This window comes from Neovison vison, chromosome 4, assembly GCF_020171115.1.
Source record: "Neovison vison isolate M4711 chromosome 4, ASM_NN_V1, whole genome shotgun sequence".
In the NCBI taxonomy this organism is placed as follows: Eukaryota; Metazoa; Chordata; class Mammalia; order Carnivora; family Mustelidae; genus Neogale; species Neogale vison.
In genome coordinates, this window is record NC_058094.1 from 147829339 (window position 1) to 147847046 (window position 17708).

General features: G+C 39.8%; 1 protein-coding gene across 4 annotated transcripts in view; it reads right to left on the minus strand.

Moving 5' to 3' along the window:
* MAGI2 (membrane associated guanylate kinase, WW and PDZ domain containing 2) overlaps positions 1-15375 on the minus strand; it is a 1353147-nt gene extending 1337772 nt beyond the window's left edge. For 3 of the 4 annotated variants that reach the window (XM_044245894.1, XM_044245897.1, XM_044245896.1), the window contains exon 1: positions 14953-15282. In XM_044245894.1, coding sequence (XP_044101829.1) covers positions 14953-15253 — 301 coding nt within the window. In that variant the 5' untranslated portion in view covers positions 15254-15282. Of the gene's footprint in view, positions 1-14952 lie in introns of all 4 variants that reach the window. The other variant, XM_044245895.1, reaches the window with a different exon arrangement.
* Between the last annotated feature and the right edge of the window lie 2333 nt (positions 15376-17708).

The window sequence follows — 17708 nt, forward strand, 5'->3', positions numbered from 1 at the left end:
CACCTGCCAAGGTAAGAGCCCTACTAAAGAAGACTGTATGTGCAGGCCTGTGAAATACAGGCATTCCTCAAATTCCTATTCTTGGTCCCTTCTCACTCAAGGCCCTTCTTTTTTAAAAAAATATTTTATTTATTTGAGAGAGAGATAGTAACAGAGATAGTGAGAGCGAGCACAAGCAGGGAGGAGAGGGAGAAGCAGGTTCCCTGACCTGAGCCAAAGGCAGACACGTAACTGACTGAGCCACCTGGGCGCCCCTACTCAAGGCTCTCCTAAGGGCATTGTAGCTCCTGGAAGGGACACTGGTACCAGTGTAAAAACAATGTCACTCAATTCTCCAATCTGTAGTTCCAACAATTCTATGAGCCCTAGACATATGTGACCAACCTTAACGCCACAAACACGCCATCTGCCTGCCAGGCACCTCAAACACATTACATTCACAAACACTCAATTTTTTTCCCTCACTCTGTTCTTTACATAATATCAACTGGAGCAAAATTAAATAAATAAAATAAACAAAATCTACTAAAAATAAAAAATGGGCCATTTTATAATTTAATTCTGTTAACTCACAATCCTTAACCCCAATGCCCAGTCTAAATTGTTTTAAGTAAAATATCAGCATTAAATATCTCATGAATATAATCATATTACTCCTTCACTAAGAGCCAAAACATACTGAGAGGAGCATGCTGCTTCTTCTGCACTTGTCAAAGAGAGCAATTTTTAATTTCTAGAACAGCCTGAAACCATTTCCCCCGCAGATTAAATTTTAATCTCTGTAGTTAATGGCATCTTCATCCACTCCACACAGCTATCCCAAGTAAGAAACCTCAGAATCATCTTTGACTACTACCTCTCCTCACCACTACCTCCCATTCAATTGGATAGAAATTCTCATTTTTCCACCTCTAAAATATGTCTCAAGTTTATGTCCCTTCATTTCCATTACTGATATCAGACTTTAGGCTTTGCTGCTTCTTCTCCACTCAATACATACCTCAAACCAAATTTCCTTCCTGCCCCACCTCAGAAAAAACAAAAACAAAAACAAACAAAAAAAAAAACCTCAAAACACACACAAAAAAAACAAGCACTTTGATTACGCTTCTTCCTTCTTCAAACACCTTTAGTGGTTTTACTAAAACAATTTTTTTAAAAGATTTATTTATTTATTTATTTGATAGAGAGAGATCACAAGTAGGCAGAGAGGCAGGCAGAGGGGGGGGGAGCAGGGTCCCCGCTGAGCAGAGAGCCCAATGTGGGGCTCGATCCCAGGACCCTGAGATCATGACCCAAACTGAAAGCAGAGGCTTAAACCACTGAGCCACCCAGGCGCCCCGTAAAACAATTTTTTACTAAAACCACTATTATTATCGTGGTTTTACTATTCTCACCTAGAGAATAATGTCCAAACTCTTTAGGTTTAGGTTTGAGGCCTTTCCTGATATGACTCCAAGTTTCCTTCCTGGAATAATTCTCAGTTGCCGCTATGGGTACTCAGGTACTCCTTTCTCTGGCCTTACTGATCTGCATTTTGTTCTCAGCACCATCTCTTACCTTTGGCCATGCTCTTGTCTCTGCTTTTTCCACCTACCCTCCTGAATTCCCACTCATACTTCAGGGCCAGTGTCAAAGATCCCTTATGCTGTGAAGCATGCCTGTCCCCTACTCCCAGCCATCTTCCATCTCTAAATAGTAACACTTCCAACTTAACCGCACTAGAAGTTTTATAAAATATTTCCTCATGCACTATATTCTCTCTCTCTCTCTCTTTTTAGATTTTATTTCTTTATTTGAGAGAGTGTGTGTGAGCATGTGTGAGCACAAGTATGGGGGTGGGAGAGGGAGGGGCAGAGAGAGAGCAGCAGGCTCCCTTCTGAGCAAAGAGATCTATGAGGGGATTGATGCCACCCTGGGATCATGACCTGAGCCAAAGCAGACCCGTTCACCAACTGAGCCATGCAGATACCCATTATCTTCTTTGATTCTAACAACCTTATATAACATAGGAGGAGACTGAGTCTTAAAGGAACTTAACCCCCCATAATAAAGGGAAAGCAAAGAACTTGTGACTATTCAGTCCTCATACTCCAAGATCCACCCTCTTTATATATTATACTCTCCTGCTTTTTCTGTGCCCTCCTAAGTGCTATAAAAGCTAGATGTTTATTTCTGTACCATTCCACCAACATTCAGTGTTTTAAGGTTAGCTTTGTACGTAATTGCCTCTCCTTTTATTCCATATGATTGGAGGGTAGGATCTGACTTTTGTTATTTTAAAGCCAGGACGTAGCTTTAGGATGACACAAAACAAAAATATAATGAATAACAATTTATTCAATCAATAAGTTAAAGGATCTTAATTTGTTAGAAGATTTTTATAATGATGGAATAAATAAAATATATTTATGGGACAAATACAGAAATTCCATCATAACACACACACACACACACACACACACACACACACACGCCCCTACCCCTCTTAACCATGCATGCCCTAGCAAGAAACGACCTGTCACCCTTTACTTCTGTGCAAGCTTCTTGAAGGAGTAGGTGCTGTTCACTCTTCAGTCCTATGACACCTGGCTCTCCTGCACCAACCACTTCACTGAATGATACTAAACAAATGTGACCTCCATTTTTGCCAAATACAAGGGAACCATTATAGATGTCCTCTTTCAACCATTTTTGATGTGTCTGGCAGGGTTGAGCTCTCACTCAGTGTTAAGGCAGCCCTGATAACAGTCTTAGGTTCTTTCCTGGGATCCCTTGACTTCCATAACATAGATGCCACAGCATTTCTTTTGTCTTTTTGTATTTACATTCTTCTGCCGGATAATCTCATGTTCCCTAATCTACACATTTATCCCCAAGCTCTCTTCTGAATTTAAGGCTGTAATAAGTGCCTATTCTTTCCAGCTACCTCAGATTAAATAGATCCCAAATGGAATTACCTTCCACCACATCTACTCTTTGCCTCAAAGTGACTGACACCACTTGACAGAAACCAGAAAACTAAGCAAGATTCCTCACTCTTTATCCCTATCCAATCAGATATACTGACATTTTATCCTCTATACAAATTTCTTGACCCAGCTCCCCTCTTCCATCCCTACCTTTATTGTTATGGTTCAAGACCTTAAAAATCTCTCCTCTGGATAACTCTGTAGCGTCCTAAATGGTCTTTCTGTCTGTATCTTCAACCTTCTCTAATTAGGTCTCTTCATTGCTTACACGTGGTCCATGAAGTACTGCCAACATTTTTCCTCGCTGGGAAAACAATGGATAAATATAACCTTGTCAATCCCGTTCTTAAAATCTTTCAAATACGGAGAAGTAAACTAGCATAGGGGTTAACAGCACTGAATCCCAGTGCTGCTAATTATTATGTGGTCTTGTGTGAGTTTCTTAATCACTCACTCCAGGCTCCAGTTTTCTTATCTGCAAGTGGGCTCAATGATAGTACCTACCTGGTAGAATAATCTGGGCATTAAACTAAATAACATTTACCTAAACTGTTTAGAACTCTGCCTGACCTATAATAAACACTGCACAAATGTCTGTTATCAATAATAATAATATTCAGTGGCTCAACATTCAGTTCTCTATGATGGTTTGGCCCACATCTAATCCCCCAAGATCACTTATTACTATGGTCTGCATTACATTGCAGACTTTGGTGCTTAGAACCTCTTTATCACTCTCCTTGAAACTCTTAATACCATTGCCTCCTTCTTTTTCTCTATAATATAATATATTATTACATATAATTTCAAGGCTATACTCCAGGCCCTGAGCTACACATATTATAGGCATTATAACATTTACTCCTCATGATATCTTTATAAAGTAGGTTCTGCAATAATACCTATTTTGCAAAGGATGGAGCTGATGTACAAAAATGTAAAACAATTTGTTCAATTTATATCTAGTACAGGGTAAAACTGTAACTGGAATCCACATCTGTTTGTCTCCAAAGCTCCATGCTCCTAACTAGTACACTGCAGTGAAATTCCTGAAGGGGAAACAAGAGTCAGACATCTTTCTCTGGTCATTATGTAGCACACTGCTCAAGACACAACATTAAAAATATACACATACACAGTTCATGTAGCCCCTTGAACTGTGTATGATATGAAGTGCTAAGGCCTCGTAACCCAAACCCATAATTTTTCTCCAAAATATTTTGTTTTCTCATTTTTTTTATTCTCTTTACATCATGGAAGGTATATTTAAAGATGAAAGAAACTTCGTAACTCATATTACACAGGTATACAATAGGATGTTACTACTTGAGGGTGTGGATGATATCTTAATGAAGGGTTGTTCATCTTTTTGTCACCATTTTCTAGTTCAGTGTTTGCTAGAGAATAAGTTACCAATAAATGTTTGTTGAATAATAAGTAAATGAATTCTAGTCCTGGAAAAATGGAGTTGGAACATTTTGGGTGAGTCAGTTTATAATTATATACACTCCTGGATCAATGGCACAGACATTTGTAAACACGCCATAATTCAAAAAATATTCCAAGTTGGTTTTGGCATGCATTGTGAGTGTATTTCTGTAGCTGATTTCCTTTCTTGATTATGCTCTATTTTGGATAATGTTAAAATGAATTTGTGTTCTGACATATTTTACTTCAGAATGGTTAAAATTTTCTGGAATTTAAAACAGAGTCCAACCAGAGCAAAATTGAATGAGGTAATTGAAGGCTTACCTAGCATTTGACTGAGGTTACCTAACAGGAAAATACATCTTGGTTTACTCTTCAGATAGATTTCTCTTTTCAAAAGATCTTCACCATTGCTCCTCAAAACAATAATATAGGAATGAAATATCTATTTTCATACCATTGTACCCTTTTATACCACTTATATCAATCAGAAGATTTTGGCTGCAACATAACAGAAAACCCAATTTAAACGGCTTAAAATATCTTATGTACTCTTACCTCAATAACAAGAAGCCCTAAGATAGGGCTGGTTCTGGGTACATTATTTTAGCAGTTTATCAGGGAGCCAGAAGCTTTTTATCACCCTGTTCTACCAATCTCCATTTTTTGGGTAGCTCTCCACCTGAACACAAGATGGTTATAGTTGCTCCAGACATCACCTCCATAGGCAGAAAGTTTCACAGATGAGTAAGTGAATAGCTCTATCCTGGATCTTATTTTGAAAACTAAGAAATTTCTCAGAAAGTCCCCAAGGGGCTCACCTTACTTTTCATTATTTAGAACTGGGTTATAAGCCATTTCCTAAAACAATCACTGGCAAAGAGATGAAATTACCATGCTTGGTTTACACTAGTCTAAGTTCATCCCCTTGGGATGAGGCCAACCTAATATGAAACACATGGCATACCACCACATAAACATGTGGATGCTTAAACAAAATTGTCATTCTGTTAGTAAGGAGGGATGCAGGAGGAAAAGAAATGCATTCTGGTAGAAAACCAACAATGTCTCCCCAATAACTTTGTGACTTTCTAAAGTCTGAAAGCATATTCACCTGAAGCAAAAGCATCTCCTTAGTCAATGCTAAGAGTCAATTTCCCCAAAGACAAAGGATGTCATGATGTTCTTTGCACTATATGATGAAGACTTTCCAATTATTTTTAAAAGGGAAAGGTAAGATGAGAATATTTTTTTTAAAAAAAAGCATTTTCTTGATTCATTGTAGTAGTTTAGCATATTTTGTGGGCTATCAACAATATCATTAATTTAATATAGTTTTTCTTAGATGTTCATAGTATATGTGTACTTTATAGATTCACACACAGTTTCTCTCCACAATAGATTAACTGGACATAAAGAAAATCTTTAAATTTAACACATCAATGTAATTCAAAATATTATATTCTCCATTTCATAACAAAATCTCTTAGGATTCATGCTAATTAAACTAAGGTTTTCTTGACATAATACCTGTGCATGTATTTTACCTAAACACTTATAAGTTAGGCATCATTTAATTTATTTTTAAGTGAGTACTTCTTCAGAATTGTAATATACCTGTGAAGTGTATAAACCTGGCGATTCATAGACCTATACCCCTGGGGCTAATAATACATTATATGTTAATAAAAAATTTTTTTAAAAAAAGAATTGTAATATACCTTATATCCATAGCATGTTGGATCCAGTCCTCTCACCTTACTCTGAGACATTTAAATCCATGAAAATTAAAACCACTCTGTAAATACGTTATCATGGTGATGAATAAGCATGCCCACTGTCCCTGTTCTATCTTTTGTCACCTTAACATTTGAGTATTATCCTAGGCATTATATAGTCCATCAGCCATTTGGCCATGCAAATAAAAATAATAAAATTCCACAGGACACCAGAGTGACTCAGTCAGCTAAGCATCTGTCTACAGCTCAGGTCATCGTCTAAGGATCCTGGGATCCATCAGGCTCCCTGTTCAGCTGGGAGTCTGGTTCTCCCTCTTGCTCTCTCTCCCTCTGTGGTTTCCCTCTTTCTCTCTCTCAAATAAATAAATTTTTTTTTAATTTAAAAAAATAATTTTTTTAAGATTTTATTTATTTATTTGGCAGAGAGAGATCACAAGTAGGCAGAGAGGCAGGCAGAGAGAGAGAGGGGGGAAGCAGGCTCCCGCTGAGCAGAGAGCCTGATGTGGGGCTTAATCCCAGGACCCTGAGACCATGACCTGAGCCGAAGGCAGAGGCTTTAACCTACTAAGCCACCCAGGCCCCCCTAAAATTAATTTTTAAAAATCAAATTCCAAACTATTAAAATCTGACTTCTCATTTTCACTTCTTAAGGACAAATATATATGTGAAATTTAGAAATCATCTGAGTACTTAATTTCATTATGTCTTTATGGTCTCCCATTGTCAGAGCTAATAAAGGTTAAAAATACCAGTCACAGTTGAAAATTAATGGATGGCTATGCAAGCTTTTCAGCTAGGTTTATCATACATGGAATAATTTTATATAACTCTTTCCCTAAAATAAGACTATATCTCACATTCACAAATATCTTTCTGGGACTACTGATTTAAAAACTGGAGTTAAACCTTAGTGTTTGAAAAATGTGTGTGTACACCTACATGCATGTGTGTATGTGTGTAATTCCCATACATACAAAGATGCAAAATAAATCTGCAGTTCACTAGAGTGATCTCCCACACTAAAGAAAAGCAGAGGCACTTTCAACTAAAGAGGAAAAGGAGATTCAGCTACAGATGTTTCAGAAGAAATACTAAGAAAGAAGGTTTTAATACTTTAACTGCAGATAGGTAAGAGCATCTTGGGAACATTCTTGCTTTTCCAGAGGGGCATCAACTTCTTTCTATCTAGGCTCCAATCCTAACACCAACAGAATGGCCACCTCCTAAGTACCTGACTTGCTAGACAGGCAAGATTATAGTTATTCGTATTTAAGGTGCTTTGGGAAATATGCCAGAACTTTTGGGTGGTTTTAGTGACCCTTTAAAAAGCCTAAATGTTGGTTAATTTTTAAAGAAATTTTTTGTAGTAAAGAGTTGTTTTAACAACCTTACAGCATAGACCACAAAGAAAAGCAAACTGGGGTCAACTATGGACTGATCAGAAGGCTTCACAGATATAACACTGGACATTTCATATACCCGAAACTTGCTCATGCTTGCAATCCAATTAGCCAGATTTTAAAAATTTAGATTATATCACGAGATAATCTGTGGGTTTCTACAGCACTTACTATCCTTGTATTCATGTTTGTTCTAGCCGAGTATAAACCTTCCTAGGCACAGCAATACAAAATACTGGGATAAGCAAGGTAAAATGCTCACCTATATAATGAAAAATAAACGTTAAAAAAATTTTTTTTACACTTAGCACTTTCACTCAATCTCTATGATCTATTAAGTGACAACATAACAATGTAAAGTGCAAACCAATTTTATGCTACTCATAATCCATGGCAACATAAATAATTCAACATTACATTTGGGAAACTCATGTCTTAAGAAATTTCTTCAAACACAATGTAATGTGAAAAATAAATAAATAAAATATGCTTTTTTAAATTAAATAAGTGTGCTTCTTCCTGCTCACTCCACAGTCACTTAATAAAGTTCATGGTTATTTAAGGAAAAATCTGATTTCATATGCACAAATTTCACTACAGGCAGTTAGGAGGTTTGAAAAAATTCTTCCAAAAATTTGTCATTAAAAAATCAGTATCTATAGAATATCTTTTATTTGAAACTATAAAAGATTAAGTTGAGTGAAATAAGTCAAGCAGAGAGAGTCAATTATCATACAGTTTCAATTACTTGTGGAGCATAAGGAATAACACAGAGGACATTGGGAGATGGAGAGGAGAAGTGAGTTGGGGGAAATCAGAGGGGGAGTTGAACAATCAGAGACTATGGACTCTGAGAAACAAACAGAGGGTTTTGCAGGGGAGGGGATTGGGAGGGTTGGGTGAGCCTGGTGGTGGGTATTATAGAGGGCACGGATTGCATGGAGTACTAGGTGTTGTGCATAAACAATGAATTTTGGAGCACTGAAAAAAAAATCTGTATCTATAGAATATATTTTATTTGAAACCATAAAAGTTTTGTTTTTGTTTTGTTTTGTTTTTTCTGTCACCTATTTGTTTTTGGCTATTATTGGATACATAATGACGGCCATGGTTTTGACACTGATTTTTTTAAGTGGGCCAAAATAATAAAATGACATAAAACTTCACATGGATTCATATAACAATTATAAGAAATAATGTGTTTGAGGATAGAGCAACCACATAATTATAAATTTTGAAATAAATGCAATCATTTATTTAAAATATCTACTCATTAGCCTACTGGATCTTTGAAAATCAAGACACTGGATGCATTTGAGTGAATATTCAGTCAGTTGTCAAAGAAGGAAACTTGTTCTGTTTCTTCCAGACTATCCAAAACAGTTAATACCATATACTACACATAATACAAATTTTTAAAGTTTTAAAAAAATTTATAGCCAAATGGAATTTTTTAAAGAGTTGATAATGTGTCAATGAAATGCAATGATGGAATACTGGAATAATGGAATTATTAATTCTCTATGATGATGTGAGCATTTTACAACATTTTTAGCAGATACATGTCTTTTACTAATTTAATTCAGTAATTATGAACCAATTATTATCTATATAATATTAATTAAAATTTACTTTTATTAAAGGAAATATTACTTTGGTCCTTACTGGAGACAGAAGAGAGAGAGCTGGGAATGAAATGTAATAAATCATCTTTAATAAAAAGTCACAATACTAAAAAATTTGTAAGACCCTGATCCATGCTTTTGTCAAGTAAATAGCCAGACTGTAGCTAAGAAATGTATTTTTTAAATTTAATATTAGACACTGGAGCTTCAAGTTAGAGGTTTCTATTGAATTCAAAGATAGCATTAATTCAACTAAAATTCTAAAATCATTGGGGGGCTGATGGTAGATATATTGTTGCTTGCTTCATCTCGAAAGTGCTAATATAAAGAATTATTTATATTAAACTACTGACATTCTCACAAGTGCAAAGTAAGATCTTTGCTGAAGTTTTATGCATTTTGATTATATATGGTGGACTGTGAACACGTACGAATTAAATCTGTTTTTGTTTTATACGCTACTTGATTTCTAGCTGAGAAGTAAAAGTTCATCCTTAAAACATGATACTTGTGTCTAAAACAGTCACATGTAAAAAGTATAAATTCCTAAACTTAAGTTAGTGAATTCTAATAGGATTTCAATGTTTAACAAGTCTAGAGTAAACAATTCGAAATATACACCAATCGCTTAAAAGAAATCGGTAGAAAAGAAATAAACTACTGAATGAAAACAAACAATGGTTAAAATATGAAAATAAATATAAAACAGTGATCTTTAAGCATAAAGGCAGCATCAGTTGGAGTTATTTTTAAAAAGTAAAAATATGTTCCATTCCACTTAATGGCATTTATGCTTTACAAAGAAAAGGATTTATTTCACCCTACAGAAAAACCTCAAGAATACCACTTGAAAATTACTCATACTATTAATTAGTCAATCACTTCATGTATTTCAGTTAGTCTTCAATAAAGAGTAAAATATGTTGAAAGCTAAAAACATCTCATATGTCACTAGCTCAAAATGACTAATGTGTTTGAGATAACATACATAATATTTATTATCTGCCAGACACTATCTTACTTAAAGACATAAATTTAATATTCTCAAGTTACTCTTATTACATCGGCTAGATAACTTGCATATATAACGCACACTAAGTGGCATTCCCAAGATTCAAACTCAAGTAGTGGTTAAATAACCACTATTCTAGCCTACTTCTTGAGGGAAATGATTCAGCCTGGGTCCGCTATGCATTTGAAAGCAACTGTTTAACCTATAAGCAGTCGGATTGTCAAATGTGAAAACTTTTTGCTAATTATGAGAGTGAATGTGTGAGTTTCAAGAAACTAAAAAGGAAAGTGAGCATAATAAATATGCCAAAAGATCACACAGTATAAATGTTAAGAGCTGAAATGGTGGCTGTGATTTCATCCTGAGTTTACTCTCATTCGAAACACACACATAAAAAAGCAAACAGTCATATTTAACATTCAAGGTCATACCATTTAAATTATGTACATATATATTAAAAACTATAGTCACATCATCCATAAATTATGCTCAAAGATAATTGCCTCATTAACCTGGTTCCAGAACATTAAACATACTTTATTCTAAAATAATTAACTGGTCAAATTGTTCTAACAATTTGATTGTTTATTGGTCAATAAAATTCACATACCTTAAATTTTTATGGATGCAAGTCAACCTTTATTGGAGAAAATTTGACATAATTTGCTTTTACCTTTCCAAATAAAAAGCAGCATAGAGGTTTAACTGTATGATACTAGCCTGAAGTCAGTCAAGAAGAAAGCATGACTCTTAATAAATGTGGATCTACTTTCCTTTGAAAGCAGCTTTGAAAGAAGCAATAGGAGGGAGAGCAATGTACATCTCTAGAACTGAATTTCAAAGGCTTTATTTGGCCCTTCTTCCACATGGGAAGAATTAGAAAACTTTTTGCCTTTTATTTTCCATTGTAAGATCCTAAATGGGAAAATAAGTCCAGGCTATGTAGGTCTCCATGTGGGATTAGATGCAGTAGCAGTCATAGTGCAAGGAATGTAGGACACAATGGTCTATGTAACTGGCTGCTGTGAACTTTAGTGCCAAACTTTAAAATACAAAAAGAAAGAAAGAAAGAAAAACCTTTACCTCTTCAGCACAGATCTCAAAAATCACTAGAAGACACTTCCTTCAGCTAGGTCTGCTGCATTAATGAGATCATGGAATAGAACTGCTAATTTAGAATAAAATGCTTGGTGAGGAAAGCATAATATACTAAAAAGCCAGAGTTTATAAGAAATAATTGGATGTGACAATAAGTGGTATTATTCATATATGACTCATCACTGTGTGGATTAAAAGTAGCTTAAATTAAAAATGGAATCCCTTGAATTTAATTAAATGGCTTTTAAAAATTGTTTTAAGGACAATAATGTAGGAAAATCATGATACATCCACTTTGTCTAGTATGTCCTAAAATCCTATAGTTCACTTCTTTTAAAATTATGATAATTTAAAATCATGAAAATTAATAGAATTGTTAATACACCGTGTTGTATACTGAAACCAGTATAGCACTGTATGTTAACTCTACTGGAATTAAAATACAAAACTTAATAAAATTTTTAAAATTTTTTAAAAAAATACAGTGCTGAAAGAAAAAATAAAAGTAAAAATAAAATAAAATAAAATTATTACAACTGTAATGTCAAATTAGTCAAACAAGTAAATAAAAATGGAGTAAAGAGTGCAATTTTATCTGGTGCACTTTATAATCAATACTCTTGTTATTTAAATGTCTCCTTTTCTTTGGAAAATCTGCCTTAGTTTACCTGATTATGTATGTAGCTTCTGTGTAATTCCCCATGTTTAAATGAATATCCAGAAATCAATTATCTCATTCATACTTTAAAAATACAACTTCTCAACAAACCATGTTAAAGTTTTTCAGCTATGCTAGCTTATTGACTCACTAGAAATAAAAATACTGAGCCAAGAGCTTCTAAGTATTTTTCCAGCAAGTGAAATCTGTAGTAAAACCCAAGACACACAGGCACCATTATCTAACATTCTGGAAATTTCACTTTGTTTACAATGATAAATAAAATAGACCTATCTGTTGTTTGACAAGGGAAAGGATGATTACAACAAGGGAAGAGTATATATGAGTCATCATATTTAGAAGAATATATAAGAAGATTATACTTTCCATGAAAGTTAAGCGAGCATTTTTTTTCTTTTTTGATCAATAATGACTCAGGATATGAATCAGGTTCCTGAAGGGGCTCTGCGAACATCATTACAAGCATCAGTCATCAATGACCAAGTGAAGCCCAGAACAGAGAATTAAAAGAGAAAGAAAAGAGATTTATCCCCCGAAATAAACCACTTTATATTTGCATATTTCATGAGTTCTAAAATCAGTAATCTTTCAGACAACATATTACACAGAAGTTGGGTGATTAGAGACTACCTTGGATCAAATCATTGCAAGATTTAAATGACATCTAGTCCAGGCCCCATCTTACACAGGAATCATAACATCTCGTCACGTCTGCCTCTTTATAATAAAGACCCCACATGATGGAGAGCTCATGAATTCACAATATAGCCCACAGATTTTGTAAAGTTATGTTAGAAAAGCTCATCTTCTTCTGTTTTAGAAAGTTCATCTTCTTAATGTAGACAAAGATGTTTCATCCTTTAAAAATTTCTATAAATTTATTTCAGTTTTGCCCTATGAAAATCATCACAGGATAGTCAAAATTCCTTTTATTACCTGACAGCTTTTCTGTATTTAATGATAGCTTTCGTACCCTCACTTTTCCAAGATTAGTCTTACTATTGGATTTTAAGAAATATATCTATAATACCGACTAATCTTCCTTTCTTTCTTTTTGAACACATTCTTGCTCCTAGAGTTACAGTTTGCCAGGGTCCATCTCAAAATGTAGTGCTCAGAAAGAATGCAACATTAAATTGTGGTCATCACTGCAAATTACACTAAGACAATCATCTCCTTCATTAGGATACTGTCATTAGTCCAATTTAACAACACATTAACTCTTGCTGCCACTTACCACTACAAATACCTAGCTTCTGCCAATAAAAGCATGGTCATTAATTGTGTGGTAGATTTACTGGACTCAAAAGCAGAACCTTACATTTGTAATTACTGCTGTAAGATAATATCATGACATTAAATAAGTTAACATGAATCCCTATATTTGAGCCTCAGGTATGGTTCCTTGAAAAATGCCAGATACTCTATTTGCCTTCCTACCTAACTTAAAAATCTTCAGTAACATACAGCATTGAGCTAGGTTGACTGCAAATCAATGTTTACCTTAGCTTATCTCAAGTCATCGGCTATTAATACTCAAGAATCCCCAATGAAAATGTTTTCTTGTATGGCAATTTACATTTACGAAATTTTGCCCGAGACTTTTCGCTTGTTTACTTTTTAAGCTGGTTTCATAGAGAAGAACATCTCCCTAAGAGTGTTTCTTGATAGTTGGTCATGCAGTAAGATTAAGTGGTCGTTCAAAATTCAGACAACGGCCTGCTCACTTTTATTTTCGAGGCAGGACAAACGTGTAAAGTCATCAAGAAGCCTTTAGTCGGGTATGAACTTGCACATATACACAAACACCAGACATGGAAGGTGCGTTTGAACTTCAGAACATACACAAATCACATGAGGAAAAAAAAATACGCTACTTTATTCTGGTTAAAGTTGTCCTCTTTCCCAGAAACTTTTATCTCACTCTGCCCTCCTTCAGGACCTATTTTCCCTTCAGCAGAAACACAGTTAATTAGAGTTCTGCAAGATTCCGGTGTCCCTAAGTCCCCATCACAGCCTTCAAGTGAGGCTCATCTAAACCAGGTTGGAGCTGAGGGAGCCTGAGCCAGTAACCAACCGGCTTTTCCATCCAGCTCCTCCTCAGAAACACACCCCTCAAATCGGAAGCCAAAAGAGAGTCCAACCACAGAGAACCTCCACTCAACAAGGGCAACCCCTGAGGAGAGAACATTCGGGTAACCACTCCTCTCCTCCCGACCCCCAACCCTAGAATCCGCTCCTAGCGCCGCGCCTTCTCGAGCCTTCTCGCGCCGGCCAACTCGGGGTGAGCGCCCGGGTTAGTCAGTGCGCACGTGACGCGCGGTGCCCACATGACACGACCGAGGGCGGGGGAGGGGGGACAGAGGAGCGAGGCAGGGAAAAAGTTAAGGAAGACCCGTCAAAGCGCCCAAAGCAATCTGTCCCTTCCCTTCTTCGTCAACTAGTGGCTCGGGGTGGGATGCTTAGGGGCTGGCTGCGGACCAAGGCGTCTCCGGTCCAGCTCCCAAAAAGGGGGCCGTAGTTCTCCGCTCGCCCCGCCACCCTATGTTCCTCCCCGCCCTGCTGGTGATGCCGCTGCACCCTCAAGTCGTTCCTTCCTCCCCTTTTCTCCCTCCCTCTCTCCTTCCTTCCTCCCTGCCTTCTTTCCTTCCTTCCCTAAAAGCTCTTCATCCACTGCGGGCTAAGCCACTGACGCACATTCAATTTGCCCCGGGAGCTCGCCCGCACCTCTGAGGTCACACAAGGCCAAACACCTTCCAAACTGGAAGGTGTAACTGCGCAGACAAAGTTGCACGCCACACCGCAAGCTGCCCCCTCCCTCCCATTTAGCACCCCCGTTCGGATCCCCTGCAAAGCTCACTTGCCCTGCCGGTACTCTCTCGACCTCACCCACCGTCGCGCCACACACCCCCTTCCACACGCGAGCCCACCCTTCCGCGGCTCTGCGCTTCGAGCGGTCCAGCCGCCTGGCAGGGCACCCAGCAAGCCGCGGCGCTCACCTTGTTTGACACACTTGAGTCGGAGGGGGTCCTTGCAGTGTTTGATCACGGCCAGCACGTCCCTGATGGTGAGCCCCGCCACGGGGGTCTCGTTCACTTCCAGCAGCAGCTCCTCCGACACCAACTTGCTGCCGCTCTCATAGGCCACCTTGCCGGGCTTCACCTCCCCCAGGTAGGGGAACTGTCCGTTCTCGGCGCCCCCCTTCAGTTCAAAGCCCAGCTGGCCCTCCGGGTTCCTGCCAATGACACTCTCATGGACTTTGCTAGTCCAGTGGCTTTTCTTTTTCAAGCTTTTGGACATGGCAGTGGGGTGAGTCGCCTCAGCTCCTGAGGGGTTCCTTTCGGGTAGGGGAGTTGGTGGTGAGAGAATGAGGATGGAGGAACAAGGGGGCCAAGAGGTGAGAAGAGCAGACTTTGCCTTCCTCCCCCTTCTGTTCGGTGCTTTCCCTCTTCTTTGGATGGAGTGTGGATGATGAAGGGGGAGGATGAGAGGGACGGCTGGGCAGAGGTAGGAGAGCTTGGGTGAGGTTGTGCTGTCCCTTGAATGACACTCAAGGCTGTGGCCCCGCAGCAGAGGAGAGCTGTGGTGGTGGCGGCGGCGGCGGCGGCGGCGGCGGCAGCCTGAGCGAGCGGTAGCCGAGCTGGTGAGCGAGTGGGGTGGGGGTGGGGAAGGAGGGTAGGGATGCCGGGGGCCACTCCTGCGTGGTGCGAGTGGGAACGCGCGCGCGCCTGGGTGTGTGTTGTTAGCTGATATCCATGGTAGCTGCAGTGGCAGCGGCAGGGTCCGTGTGTGTGTGTGTGTGTGAGTGTGTGTACTAGTTGTACTGTACTGGCAGGAGGGGAGGAGGCAGAGGAGGAGGGAGCAAGCTGGAGGGGGAGGAGGGCCGCGCGCGCGCGCCGGGTGGGGAGCCGGTTCGCCACTGTCTCCGCTCCCTCCCTCCGCAGCTTGACCCGGTAGTGAAGGCAGAGAGAGAGGCAGGCTGGGTCCGCCTGGCAGCCTACGAGAAGAGGCGGGAGCGGGAAAGGAGGGGAGCCGAGGCCCGGCGTGGGGAGGCCGGCAGGAAGGGCTTCGAGCCCTGTGCGGACCTTTTTTCAGCCTCTGAGCGGTCGCGCGGCGCGCTAGCCTCCTGCGCTGTGAGGACGCCCGGACTTCCTCAGGACTAGGGCTCGGCGGGAGCGGAAAGAGCGAGACCTGGACTTGGCGGCGCGCCCCCGTCCTGGGGGCTTCGGCGGGAGCGCTGCGAGTCCCCAGGCGCGGGACCCTGCGGCGGGAAAGCCGAGCTGATGGGACCCCGTGGACCTGCGGGGGAGGCCTGGGCGCGAGGCGCCGGGTGGAGGCGGAGGAGTTCTCTGTTGAGAGAGGCTTTGTCTCCTCACGTTTTCAGTCAAACTCGTCGCAGAGTTCTTAGAATTCCCCCCTCGGAGGAGCGGAAAGTTAGGGAAGTGCAGGCTGGTTATCCAGACAGCGACGAGGCAGAGCATCACTTTGCGGGGTGCGGGCCCAGCCCGCGCGTCGGGCGGGGATGGGAACTTGGCGGCGGGGCGCAATAGTCTGGTGAAAGGGGATTCCAGGGACGCAGGGGAAGTGGCTTCACTTTTCCAGGTTAAGAGACGCGGAGCGGAAAGGGCCGTAGCGTGGGGCCTCCTGTGGGAAATGCGCTGTTTTCCCCGGGAACTGCGGCGGAGACGGCTGGGGCACGTCCTCGCCCGGGAAAGCGTCAGACTCGGGCTTGTACCTTAAGAAGAAACCTTGACCTGTCCTGGCGTGACCACTTCGTGCTCCAGAGAAAGAAAAGGCGGCTCTCAGAGCGAGCTCGAACACCGCGGCAGAACCCGGGGTGGAACTCAGCTCGCAGGCCCAGCACCACCAGACTCCTTTCCCTTCTCCAAGTTTGCAGCCAGGAGTAGAGGTGAGGACAGGGGCGCCAAGAGGCAGGAGGGCTGCTGATTTTCACTCAAACGCTAATTTTGTGTAAGATGTTAGGAGCGACTTCAAATTCCTGTAAGTGGTAAATGAATTTCATTTGCTTTTTTCCCAAATGATACGTTTGAGAAAGAAAGAAAGAAAAAAAAAAGTCGCACACCCACTCTTCTCTTTAAAGCAAAGCTTGAAAAGCACTGAGCAGTTAAGATTTTCGATGTCTGAGATGAAGAGAGTGTGGGAGGCAAGAACAGAAACGTGTAGCCCACCCAAACAGAAAGACCAGATTTGAATTCAGGCTCTGTTGCTTATCAAGAGTTTGCTCCTGAGTTAATTGCTTGACCTTTCTGACCCTCAGTGTCCTTATTTGTTTAATAGGATTAAAAGTCCTAATTTGATGGGACTGTGATGAGGATGAATCAGGTAAGGCACATCAAAGTGCTTGCTTGGCGCAGGTGGGTAGGTGCTCAAAATAGTAATTTCCTTCCTCTTTCCTCTCAAGTATAACTCACTATTTGGGGACGAGGGGGATCAAATTTAGTCAGAACTGGAAGAAATCTTAAACATGAATTATTTAAACGTCTCTTTTTTTCCCCTGAAAAGATAGATTCCCCAGTGAGTTGGTTCACGCTAATGAGGATTATTGAGTGAGCCAGGGGCAGTGTCAGGATCTGAAACCAGAGCTGAAGGCAATGCCTGGGAAGGGGCAAGACTGTTTGGAACATAACCCAGTCTCACCCAAACAAGTTGGGCTTTAGCATTATGAGATACAGACCTACATGGAAATTAAAAATAAGAACTGAATATATATTTTTCACACCAATTATTAACATGT